The 14,072-nt window shown below is 32.7% G+C and overlaps 1 protein-coding gene across 1 annotated transcript; it reads right to left on the bottom strand.

The window, feature by feature from the left end:
• Window positions 1-4,084: 4,084 nt before the first annotated feature.
• Window positions 4,085-7,971, bottom strand: LOC129319998 (putative calcium-transporting ATPase 13, plasma membrane-type). The gene has a single exon (XM_054965122.1). The coding sequence runs from the start codon at window positions 7,562-7,564 to the stop codon at window positions 4,460-4,462; it is 3,105 nt and encodes a 1,034-aa protein (XP_054821097.1). The 5' UTR covers window positions 7,565-7,971; the 3' UTR covers window positions 4,085-4,459.
• Window positions 7,972-14,072: the final 6,101 nt, after the last annotated feature.

Raw genomic sequence — 14,072 nt, 5'->3', positions numbered from 1 at the left:
ACACTATCTAGGGTCGAAGCAAATATGGCTCCTCAAACCTCTACGGTAGCCTCAGATCTTCCTATGCCTCCTATTATCTCTCGAGCCATGTCCTAAGTAACCTCAAATGGATCATCAGGGATTGACTTAGAGATTGCTGTAGAGGCAACTCCTTAAGAGACTAGGGTTGTTAAAGAGACTATGGAGGTAGAAGAAGTGACCACCTGATGGTCCGGCGTAAGCTTAAGTACGGTAGTGAAAGTCACCACTAGGAGGTCCAGGAGCTAAATCTCCACCCCTCCACAGTAAAGGGGACTCACCTTGCTGTTGTTAGAGTCTATTGATAGGATCATCATTTGCTGGTGCTTATACGTGCTCTTTCCCTTCTAGGGAGTAGGTTCGATTGGAAGAGGAGTAGAGGAAGGTTGATTAATGAGAAGAGGCATTATCTTTTCCTCCTTTTGTGGTCAGGTAAAGAAGATAAAGCCTACTTCCTCTTGTTAGGGCCATCTCCTTTATCTGAGCGACTTAAGGGGTGAGTCTTCTTAGCCCTAAGCTTCTTCAGGACCAAGACATAGGAGGATGCATCGTCCTACTCTATCCCTTGGATAACAGTCCTTAGTGAGGGGGCCGTCTAGGTCTCAGAAGTAGTGGGGGCATTGATGTTTCCCCTCAAGAAGTTCATAAGCATGTGATTGTATCCAATCATGGCCTACAACAAGTTAAAATAGGTTAGACTATGTTATAAGATTAAAGAAGGAAAGGTAGAAGAAAAAAGAACACAAGAGACAATACTTACTGATATGGCTCTTTATTATATGCCTATAACACTAGGGCCATCATTTAGTAAAGCAAAGGTAGGCATCTCTATCTACAAGCTCTACCTTGCACTGCCTTTAGGTAGTGTGTAGGACGGCTATCTAGTTGATAGCCTCTTAATCTAATAACTCCACACTAATTTGGGGGGACAGCCCATGAGGGATGTATTAGCTCATTCCAAATTGGTCCGCCACCAGTTGAGGACAATCAAACTCCAAGTAAACCTTCAGAAACTTGAAGGAAGAGCTAGTGTACGGAAAGTACATCTTTTTGGAAGAAGTGGCTGAGCAAAAAAACTTATCCCTTAGCAATGGGGTGGGCTTATTCTTCTGGTCTAGCAGATGTTTATACCAGGTGGGAAGACGGTTGTCCAGACTGTTGAAAGGCTTCAAGATCAGTAAGGACCGGCTCTGCTGACTGAAGAACTCAAAGAAGTTCTTCGAATCGATTAGAGGATGACCACCCAAAAGGTAGGTGAAGGGGTGGTTGGCATAAAAATCTTAAGGGAAAGGTTCCTGATGGAGAAGAGGGAAGTAGGCTATCATCTAAAACTTTAAGAACTAAATGGGCTCGTAAAAGTTACTGAAAGTCTTCTTTATCAGCAACTCTCTCATACCGTTGTAAAAGCAGTACAAGAATATGGTCCCTAAGGCTATCTTGTTGCCATAGAGGAGGGACTGGTTGATCCTCAAGTGCAATTACATAGGCTTCCCACCTCTTGGGGCTGGGAACTATTAGTTTAATAAGATCCAAATGAAGACCAGGTGCTCCATAGGGGTAACGGGCTCATCCATCAGCTTCTCAAAGAATAGCTCTATGATATTCATATAGGAGCCCGCGCTCTTAATCTTGCTCTCTAATTTAGCTGAGAGGGTAATGTAGGAGTCATGCTTCTCAGGGATTACATAGAAGTTCTCCTCCCCGATGATAGACAGCCCTAGGTACATGAAGACATCCCATAATATGATGGACATGGGACTTAGCTTGAATATAAAGGCATTATAGCCTAGAGCCTAAAAACTCAAAAGGCCCGTCAGTAGGTCAATTGAGATGTCGATATTGGCTAAAGACAGCTAAATAAAGTCATAAAGACCTATCTCCTTTCACTAAGGCGAATAAGTCTGATTCAAGCATCCCACCCAATTGACCCAAGTGTGAGGAGATCGAGGCCAGTTCCTAAGCTTTCAGCAAGATGACTCAAGAAAAGGTGAGGTCGTCTGGGCCAAGACTAAGTTGTAAACTGAGGTCAGCGGCCATGGATTTGGCTGGGTGGAGACAGTCACTTTAGACAAATTAGGAGAAATAGTTAGGTACCCGATAATACTCTTATTAGAGATTTGGAAACTCTAAGGAGAATACTAAAAAAGTAATGAATAGTTAGCGTGTTTCCCCAATAAAATAGAAGGACTAAACAGGAGAAGTAAAAAGCTTACCGAAAGTGACGGAATCATGGAACTAAGAATTCTCCTATAATGCAAATAAAAAAAAATATCAGAATGAGGACCTAATCTAAGGAAAATAAGGTTTTTTTAACAATTAAATACGTACCATTACAAATTTACTGAGTGAGGCAACAGGATTCTGGATAGTGGCCAGGGAATTAGGAAAACTTCCAGTGGGTGTGGAAGATGGAGCAGTAGTAAAGGTAGTGGTAGAAGTAGAGAAAGCCATTTGTGAGCAAAGGGAAGATTGGAGCAAGGAAGGAAAAAGCTTGAATGTCAAGAAATGGCAGAAAGGACAAGAGAAGTGGCCAAAAAAAGAAATGAGTAACAAAGGGCACTCAGAGACAAATTGACGTTTTAGCTTTTTCAAATGTGCCATAAGGCTTATGTTATTAGCCAGTGGCACGCGAGGGGCATTATTTGGACTAAAATATGAAATTTCACTCAAATAGGTCATAAGGCTAGTTAGGCTGAGTAACTAAAGAATCAGGCCCAATATGAACAAAGGGGCTAACCCCGAAACTCAATAAAGGCCATAATAAAATAAATATGCCGAAATCATGTCAGTTGTAAATACTGGACTGTTGGTATAAGAAGATATGATCTCAAATAATTCTAAAATCCACAAACATGATGCCTAAGTATCTCGGTGAGATGGGTTGATTACAAAAAATAGAGAACACGAAATAAAGATCATGCCATGAGTTCCGTGAGATCCTTGATTCCTTGGCAAAACATGCTAGGTCTTAAAGGAGAGGCTACCACCATTCTGACACTATAAATAGAAGATAAAGACACAGAAGAAAGACAACCAACACTCAATCAAAGACTCACATTCTGCACCTTTAGCCTTTAGTTTTATCAGTTTAGTTTTACTTTCAATTTAAACTTGTAACATTTCACATTTTAATAAAAATTAAACACTTATTCTAACAAAGCCTTGTGTATCTTTTACATCCGAGTGAACAATGGTAAGGGAGCTTAGGACCCTTTTGTTATCAATTGAAACCTAGCATCTCTGGCGCACCTGGTATTTGTTGTTCACACCACGAACAACATAAAAATAATCCTCTCAGCATTTTTTTATGCATCATATCGACCACGACATTTCAAATATTTTTTTATACCATAGAAAAAGAAAAGTTTGATGAAGGAAGAAATAAGTTTAAGGGTATGGTCAACATGTTTAGTAGCATTGAATAATTAGTAAGGAATCAATTTAAAGGAAATTGAGCAACTTCTATCATGATAATTTCCTTTAGGCTAGAAGATTGAACTTCCTTTAAAAATGCTTATCTTACTTTGGAAGCTTCTACATGAAGCATTGCATACCAGTGGCGACATTCTCCAAAAATTCCATTTGTTTTCTAACAACACATGTACCTCTAAATGTCAAAATGAGGAATCAATTCTCCACCTTTTTTTTATGCCCTTTCTCAAAGCTTCTCTAGTTTGGTTACATGTCACTCCAAACATATTTCTTGAATTGCAATTAGTAAGTTACTTATAGCTTCTTGAGGATTTTATCAAGAGGCTATTTTTAGATAAGGAATTGGATCTACATAAGAAATTCATAATTTTAAGACATAGTATTTAGAAGATTCAGAATTTTATCATTCATAATGGTCACAAGCTTAATTTGAATAGAACTATATAAGAATTTCATCACTCATATCATTTCCTAAAGGATATTTGTACCTAGGATGAAAGAGATTTGCATGCATCAATCAGTACTCCTTACACCCTATTAGACAAGCATAATCTCATAGTTAATAGAAGGATATTTTCTTTGCTTAATGGATTATGATAGCACTTCATTTGCACTAGGAAAAAGAAGTGTGTTTTCATAATAGTTGACATTATTGTTCTTCAACAAGGACAACAAGTTGTCCTGGTCAAAATGCTGGTCTTATAATCTGAGTAACTTTGAGACTCTTTGTCTTTGATCTATTATGCTTCAGATTATAAAATTTGGTGTCCGAATGTTAAATACATAAAAATTCAACTACATAGAAAGAACTATATAAGATATAACAATTCTATGTGCTCCTCTAAATCAAACCGTTTATTAACTTACAATCAATCAAATATATAATAATTAAAAATTAATGAATGGGGTTTTCTTTATACACAAGAAAGTGAAAAAAAATACAAAAGATCAAACCATCGATGACAAATATTAGATCCCATTAAAGTCCTATATATGCAAGCAATTATGTTCATTGCTTCTTCTTCATGTTCAAGAAACTGAACAATGGTTTTCTTGGGACAGGAATGAACTTCACAACCCAACCAATAGGCCAAGAAATAGCTGCCATTAAAATGCAAACACCCCATTGCCCCCAATTCAACCTCTCAGTATCTGCAAATTTCTTTAGAAACTCCACCATCAATACCTGAAGCATGATGGTTATCCCTATGATTCCTACAAACAACTTGTTCTTGTGAATTCCCTTGAACACATTCTTCTTCTCTAGCTTCCTCGCATTAAACTCATTAAACATTTGACATAACACAAAGGTATTGAAAATCAATGTGTCATTTACCTCTGAACTCACACCAAATATATCCTCACCTTTAAATTGTAATGTCAGGAGAATTGTGATTTGGTATAAAGCTTGGGATAAGAGATTTCTCCACATGATGTTAGTGATGAGAGGCTCAGTTCTACCCACTGGGGGTTTGTTAAGTAACTCCGTTGTAGGCTTCTCTGTTGCCAGAGCTAGAGCACCCAAGGTGTCCATTATCAAGTTCACCCACAAGAGTTGAACTGCTGTTAATGGCACTTCTCCTGCTGATACTGCAGCGACAAAGTTGATTGCAAGTGCCGCAACATTTACTGTCAGTTGAAATTGAATGAACTTTTGGATGTTGTTATAGACACATCTTCCCCACTTTAAAACTGTCACAACTGAGGCAAAATTATCATCCAAGATAACTATATCTGAGCTTTCCTTTGCAACTTCAGTGCCTTGAATCCCCATCGAAAGTCCTATATCAGCTTCCTTTAATGCTGGTGCATCATTTGTGCCATCTCCTGTGACTGCAACTACATGGCCTCTTTGTTTGAGGCATTGAACCATAAGGAGCTTGTCAAATGGGGAGGATCGTGCCATCACACAAATTTTCTCCACCCTCTCTAGTCTCTCTTCGGGAGACAAGTTTCGAAATACCTCACCTTCGATTATAGCTTTTGATGTGTCTTGATTTGGATGGAGAATACCACATTCTGTGGCTATAGCTTTGGCTGTGAAAACATTGTCTCCTGTGATCATCTTCACATTTACTCCTGCTTGTTGGCAATCATCTACAGCTTTCTTGACACCTGGACGACATGGATCCTTAATACCAACAACTCCTAAGAGGGTAAGGCCATCTTCTTTTACCTTTTGGACTCCTCTATCATTTTCTTCAACTACATTTGTGTGTGCGAAAGCAATACATCTGAGGCTACTAGCCGCCATTCCTTGAATGATTTGCTCAAACACCAACCGGCTGCTGTCGTCAAGTTCTTTTATATTTCCAAAAGCATCATAGTACTTTGAGCACAATCTTAGTACCATCTCAGCTGCTCCTTTCCAATGCGCATGGACTTTGTTGTCTGCTTTCCTTCTAATCAAAACCCCACTTCTCTTCTTCTTTGAATTAAAGGCTTCCACATGAAGGGTGGTGCAGTTTTGTGCCAAATCCTCCATGTTCATGTTCAATTCAAGAACAGCCCATGAAAGAATGGCCTTTTCTGTTGGACTGCCTGTAAACTCATATTCAGGATCTGTTAATTTAGACTTGTAAACACTACCTGTTGTGTTAAGGGCAACCCCTTCTTGGATCAATTGAAGAACATTTGAATTGATTGATGATGATGTATGTGCCTTCCCTTCGATAGGTTCTTTTCCAAGCCAAAACTTAGTCACCTTCATCTGATTAAGTGTGAGAGTCCCAGTCTTATCAGTGCATATTGTGTTAGCAGACCCCATAGTCTCGCAAGCAGAGAGATTCCTCACCATAGCCATGTCAGCCATCATCTTCTTCATAGAATAGGCCAGCGTCAAAGTCACAGCCAAAGGAAGCCCTTCTGGAATTGCAACAACTACAATAGTGACTGCAGCAGCAACAATTTTCACAACTCCGTTCATTATATCATTAAACTTGGTGTTACTCCCATTAAACTCCTTATTCCCCTTCTCATCTGTTGTGTTCCCTGTGAAGTATCGAACTAACATAACAACAAGAACAAGAAAAGCCACAGCTAAACCAACCTTACCTATCGCTGTAGTAAGCTTATTAAGGCGTTCTTGCAAAGGGGTTTCTTCATTGTTATCTCTGCTTATCGTAGACATCATTTGACCCCATGTCGTGTTCATCCCAACGGAAGTAACGACCATTTTGGCAAACCCATCAGCCACTTTGGTCCCAGAGAACAAAAATGGGTTTTTGTCTCCGTTAATTTCTACGTGGTCACTCTCACCTGTCATGCTTGACTCATCAACTTGCAAAGAATGGCCTTCCAAGAATAAGCCATCAGCGGGAACTTGGTCTCCAATCTTCAACATCACGACATCGCCGACCACAATGTCATATATAGAAACTTGTTGCCGGCGACCACTGCGTAGAACATCAACTTGGATGTTATTGCTAACTTGGGACAGCTTGTCGAATTGTCTGTTCTGTCTATAGTTACTGATAGACGACACAGCAATGACAAGAAAAACAGCAACGAAGATGCTTCCACCTTCATACCAGCCTTCCTTGATTCCTTCCTCTTTGATGCCAAAGACAAGAGACAGAGCAGCACAAACCAAGAGAATCAGAATGGTTGGATCCTTGAAGCCTTCAATAGCAAAGTGAAAGAAACCTCTCGTAGGTGGTTTTGGGTAAGTGTTAGAACCAAATGCGACACGCCTCTGAATGACGTCATTGAGATCATCATTATCATCATTATCATCGGCCCCTTTGACTCCATAATTTACGTCGGTTTTTAGAGCAGAGACCAATCCATGGACCCCACCAAGATTTTGCAGAGTTTCGATATTTTTCTCCTTCACAAGATGACTAAGGGTGGTTTTATTAACACTAAAGGAATGGTCGGTGTCTAAATCAATGACGGTGTCGGAGGAAGAAGGTGACAACTCGGGCTTGTTCTTCTTTTTGGTGTCGGTGGTGATGGGAAGAAGCAAATTGGATTTGAAGTGAGACAAGAGAGCTCTGGAACAATATATGCTAACAAATGCAAAATGCCATTTTTTGTTTGGTTTGCTAAGATTCTTTCGAGCAGTCAAAAGTGTATGCATTGTCTCCAAATTTGTCACAAGTGCCATAGACATGTTTAGTCTTTGATATGTGGAAACTTACAGCAACAATACAATACCAGAGATGACAGAAATTAAGTTGTATATTGCAGAGAGCTAATAAACAAGCGAAGGCTATGAAATTTGAATACAGAAATTGAAGATTGCAATATAATGAGAGATATATGACAGGGACAACGTAAGAACTGAAAGGTTAATAATAGAGACACGCACAGCAATGAAATAGAATTTTAATGCGAAGTATAAAGTTTCTGAAACTGATGAAGCATAGCAGGCTGGTGAATATATATGTATGTATATAAGACTACATATATGTATATATGAAATATGAACGTAGGAGAGCCTTTGTACCGGAAGGATATAATGAGGGATGACAGGGACTTGTAAATGCAGCAAAAGCTTAGAAATATGTTATGAGCTGGAATATTATTGCAGGGTGGTGGAAATGAGACGATGGATATTTCATATATATATATAGAGGAGTTTTCCTGATCCCGAAGTCACGCCGGAAGGATCCAACAAATTCACACCGCGTTTGAATATTAAACTCCGATGAGGTTTCGTAGGAAGGCTCCGAAAAAATTGCGGATTTCTTTATTTCTTTTTGTCAGTTATTTACATGACATTTGAATTCAATGATTGTACTTAATATAGTATTAAATCATATCATTTAAATTACTAAAATTTAAATTAATAATTCTAAATTCATACTTTCTTTGAGATCAATGAATAAGTAAATATATTTGAACTATTAATATGGATTTCAATAACTCAGATGATTTAGGCACTCAATGTCTTCAATTACTGAATTCAAATCCATTTCAAGAAGAGTGAACATTTTATATTTTATAAAAAATAATAAAATAAAAAAATATTAATGAAAATTTTAATTTGGGTTCTGTCCCTTTTTTTAATAAATAAAAATACAGATTCAAATGTTTCCAGGTTTAATTAAATAGAGCCTATTATTCAATGGATTTTGTTAGTTGATTTATTATTATTATTATTATTATTATTATTATTATTATTATAAGGTTATGTTGATCGAAGCTGTGGATTTTGACGGTTACTTTGATAAACTTTCTTTGTTTCTAGTTTCTCACTTCTTTTTTGGCCAATCCTTGTTTCTCACTTTGGATGTTAGACATTTAGCATTGCGTATACGCGTCACAGGCAATCGACATAGAAAAGATGATCAGCATTCATCAGCAAATGACAGCTCTGACTTTTACCTAAAAACTTCGCAACATCCAACATAGTAGTCTGAACGCTTTCCGCCAATTCGTACTGTTTGATAGTACGTTTCTTCCAGGTCACAATAATAATAATAATAAATGATCCTACAATTCTTGGAAGATATAATTAACGCGTAGCCTATTATTAGTATTTTGTTTTTCAATAACCATCCCACGTTTAATTAGCGATCACTGTCTACCTACATGCCAGATTGCCTGATAAACGGCTCAGGTCTATTGGATTACTCATTTAAACCTGATTTTTGGAGCAAAGGCTTTGAAAATTGAGTATTTTAGTATAAAATGGCCTCGGAGCTCACCTCATTTAAGCTCAAAAAACTGCTAAGAGTTGGATTACTTGTTTAAGATTATATTTATTTTAACCCAGAAAATTAGAATACTTTATGTTTTTGGATTAAATTTAAAAATTTATTTTGTGTTTGTTTTATATTTTAAAATGAAAATTTGTATTACTTACGTTAAATTTTAAAAAAATTAATTTGTATTTTAGAACATGAATATGTACCATTATAACGTTAAAATTAATTTAACTTGATTAATGATAATTATGAAAAATTAAATTTTTTTTCTAATTTTAACAAATTTTTAATGATTGTGTGTGTGTGTGTAAAGTAGTTAACATGTTCATCATCGTAAGAAGATTGTGTGTGTGTGCGTGTGTATCCATTCAAACACAGAAGTATTGTTGGAAGAATTAAAATTAAACCAGTATCTTATATCAGCCACTAACATAATTTAGAAAGAAGATGCAATTAAAAAATCACAAAAAAATAAGATGTAGTATTAATATTGCTAATCAATTTCTATTGGAGGGAGATTCCCCAAAACTGGAGTATTCACATTTCACAAAAAAAACATTCTTTAAAAAAAATGTCGACTTGTAAATTATAATACGTACTATGCGTCGGAAGATGGTCGGAATTTACACTGAAAAACAATTTAAGAATGAAAATGTTCAGGACAATGATCAAACTAATTATTTTATTTTTATTCCTTTTGATAAAATAATTATTTCATTATCCCCTTTGATGCTCTATTTTGTCTTACATATATTATATTAGAAATATTCAAAAAGATTTATTGTTTACAAGTCATAAATAATATAATAATAACTCATCAATTAATTTCAGATTTCATATAAATTCGTGCATGTCATCACCACCAACTCTAATATGCATTGAATTCTATGTAAAGTCATTTAAATGGTTCATTGTTCATAAATCACAAATAAGATCATGCATGTTTGTTAATGTCATAACCAAATATGTTTGATTGTATTATTATTATTATTATTATTATTAATTAAGTGAGAAATCACTTTCAAATTATACTCCCTTAATCTTAATTTATAAAATACTTTTGATATAATTTGACGTTTCAACATATAAGACATTTTTTAAAAAAATAAAATTTTATTAGTAATTTTTTAATATTATCCTTTATATATTCTCTTTTTTTTAATATTATTTTTTAAATAAATTATTAAATGAAGGATATTTTTAAAAATTTATATTTTATTTTAAAAAGGTAAAGTTGTAAAATAAAATTTATATTTTAACTGTAAAATTAATACTCTTTCACAAATATGTTTATTAAAGTAAGGTTATAAAATTTATATTTTAATAAATTTTATGTAATATTGTCTAAAAATGTCTTATAAATTGAGATAAAAAATATTAAAGATATAAAATTATAATTTAAGAAAATATAAATAAGGATTTATTCTCAAGGGCATTGAATATTTGTTAATTTTTTTACGGTTAATTAATTTTATGAACGTCGTCGATCGGTTGCGTGTCAGTTTCGTCAGTATATATATATATATATATATATTTTCATATGCGTATACAACACGCGTGAATGTGATAGTTGATCGACATAAACGTGAGAGAAATACAGTAAATACAAGACTAATTAGATATTTAGTTTTATCATCTAAAATATTAACTTGTCTTGAATTAATTAAAACTAAATATTTAATTATTTTCATGTAATAATATGATGGACTGTACCATGGCACCTAGCTCATTCCTACGTACTTAAGAAACTAAACTTTAATTAACGTTCAACAATTGTGTATATTCATGTTTTAATACGGATTAACGGACAAATTTGTTGTAAAAGTTTTTAACCAAGTGCAATTAATATTCTAAAATTTTGATTGAAAAAAATGTTACCTTCAAAGTTTTAAAAATTGTGTAATTCCATGTTATAGTAACATTTGACCAACGTGAATCATTAGTTAAAAATTTTGATTAAGATTAATGAGTAATTTTATCCTGAAATTTTTATAACTGAACAATTGGAATCCTCAATTTTCTATTATAATTGTTAAAATGGTTGATATTTAATTTTTTGAATTTTAGCAATAAAAGATATGACCTAAGATTGCTTTGACGCAAAATCAATTATAAATTGAGCACTTTATATAATTTCTCTTAAAATTTAAACTTACCCTTATTTTGCTCACATGAATAATTTTCGGCTTACACAAGTTTAAATGCAAACTTATTCATACTTACTAAGGTGTGACATAGATAAGCTTATAATTCAACTTAAATGCATTTCAAGTAATTTAACATAAAACCTTTTTTTATTTTTGAGTTATAAAAACTCATATTAAATCTTTCTTTTAATTTAAAAATTAATAATACAAAAATATTGCATCAATCAAAAGTTTATAATACTAATTATATTTTTAAATAAAATTATTTTTTAATACTCAAAACAACAGTTAAGTAATGTTGATTAAATATTATTAGAAGATGACATTGTATTATTTTTTAATTTTTTTAGTAAAACTGTACGAATTAGAAATTAAGAATATCATTTATTTGTGACAGAAAATTGTTGGAAATTTTGCCCAAAAACCTTTCTAACATATGGGGATCACCGACATTGGACCCGCGCGTCAAGTCACGTACGGAAGAAGCATTTATTCGAGGGAGGCGGGGGTTGCAAGTTCAGGTCAACAAATGTCAACTTTCAGAAATTCATATTCATAATGGTTTCCAATCCTTGTGTTCCACGTTCATAGTAAGTAAAGACTTCAGCTATATATGTTTCAGATTCTAATTTGTAACCTTCTCTCTCTCTGTTTTTTTTTTGCTTGAACATTCTACCACCAATATTGTTATATTTTTCAAACTCAAATTCAAGACTTCAACTGATTGAGTAGCAATAACTTTTTTGCAAGTTAAACCAATCGCATGGTAATAAGTGATAATGGTCTTTAAGACACTTTTATATACCTTCTTCGTTTAAAAATATAAAATATTTTTAATTAAATTTTATTTTAATAAAATAATTATTTATTTTTAAATTAATTTTATATTTTTATATTTATTTTATTAAACACTTTATAATAAATATAGTATCATTATCAATAGAGATATTTTTAAAAAAATAATAATTATACCTCAAAAAATTAAAAATATTTTACATTTTTAACATCCAACTCCTTAAAAAATATCTTACATTTTTTAAATGATAGAGTATATATTTAGAAAAAAAAAAACACTTCATCCAATTCTATTTATTAGTTACTTTCAACATGTTTTATTAAATATAAAAAATTTAAATTTTATTAAATTTATCTTAAAATTTAATAAAATTTTATATTTATCCATAATAAAGATGAAAATAATTATTTTTAATAATTTTTTAATATTTAATGAGGTAGGAAAATAAAAATAAATATAAAAAAATAATAAAGTGTGATGAAATAAAATTAAAATTAACATTATCTGTCAACCTCGTGAAGTGGGGTCCAGTGGTGCACCTCCAAAGTCCAAACGCGTTTTTTCCTGATCTTTGGGGTCCGCATCCATACGTGGCGCCACCCGAGAAAATGGGAAAGATTGGTTTCTACAAGGGACATTTGTGTTATGTGTTATTATTTATTACTTTCATAATTAAAAATAATTAAAAATTATTTTTTTTCATAGACATTTGCATATCACTCGAGAATTAGCATTGGTAAAATAAATTATGGCCCCTTAAATATAAAGGCTTGAGTTCATGAACAATATTGAGAGAATTACTCCTAATTAAATCCAAAAATGAGTTATACAAAATAACTAAAAATTTTATAACATGCTATAGAAATTGACGTCCACAAGGCAACTTTAATATCTTGATCAATGAAGGTAATAAAAAATTTATATTAAAAAATGTTAGTTATAAGTTATAATTTTGAAATTATAAAAAAATGTGTAAATTTTCAATTTTATCTTTTTTTATTAATAATCATAATAAATTGTTGTTTGAAAATTTAAATGATAATACATAAACAAGGGATAAAATTAGAAAAGAAACTTATTACTCTAACTTTATCTTATGCAGGACTAAATAAAAACATTTCAAAATTTATCTTATATTAAAGACAAGAAAGAGTTTTTTTTTTTGGAAAGTATATTTTATATTTTAGTGTGGAGGTATTCATATCATACGTCTATTGGTAGATCTTTATGTATAAAGACACTGTAAATGCGAATGCCTTATCCGTTAAGTGGAAATGAAAGGAGTAATTACCAATCAATTTCCGGTTCCATTGTCCAAACTCCTAATAAATACTCTCTCCATTTTTATTTATAGGAGAAAAAATTATATCACACATTTTAAAAAAATTAATTAATTATATTAATTGTGTTTGTAAATAAAAGAATTAAACTATAATACCTTTCATTTGATACTATTTATATTTTTAATTACAAATAACGATCATGGTTTGTTACTAGAATCTTAATAATTCAGGGTTTATAATTGTTATAATGTTCTTATGGTGTTTATAATTGTAATTTTCCCTTAATATTATGTCAAAAAAGAAGAATAATGTGCAATGTATCTTAAACATAAATTTCTATACTTTCAATACCTCCCTAATTTCAGGCGCACAGTTAGCAGTTTCCCTTGAAAATAACAATAAACATGTAGAGTGATATGTAATCGCCCGAAGAAAATCTTCTTAAATGTTATTATAATATATAATCTCTCGTTTGGTTGAATAACGTTGACAAATTCAGTTTAATTGATCATATTGACTATTTTAACTTAATTTAATCTAATCTACAAATTTTGACAACCTAATCCATGGTTATTCATGTCACGCATAAAAATTTTAATCTTATTTTTCAATAACTTTGGTCGACGTTCAAAGTTCTGTTCTTTGTCATTAAATGATTTATTGATAAATATAAATAATTCTGTACAGAAATAATACATATAAATTTGGATAGTTTTTGTTTCAAGAGGATATTAAATAATTT

The sequence above is a fragment of the Prosopis cineraria genome, unplaced genomic scaffold, assembly GCF_029017545.1.
Source record: "Prosopis cineraria cultivar Desert tree isolate PC_DT_omini unplaced genomic scaffold, ASM2901754v1 PC9, whole genome shotgun sequence".
Lineage (NCBI taxonomy): Eukaryota > Viridiplantae > Streptophyta > Magnoliopsida > Fabales > Fabaceae > Prosopis > Prosopis cineraria.
Note: the sequence above shows the minus strand (reverse complement) of the source record. Positions and strands in the feature narration are given on the sequence as shown.

Bases quoted from the DNA above. Each gene is read 5' to 3' on its own strand.
- LOC129319998 (XM_054965122.1), bottom strand. From the start codon at position 7,564: ATGTCTATGGCACTTGTGACAAATTTGGAGACAATGCATACACTTTTG.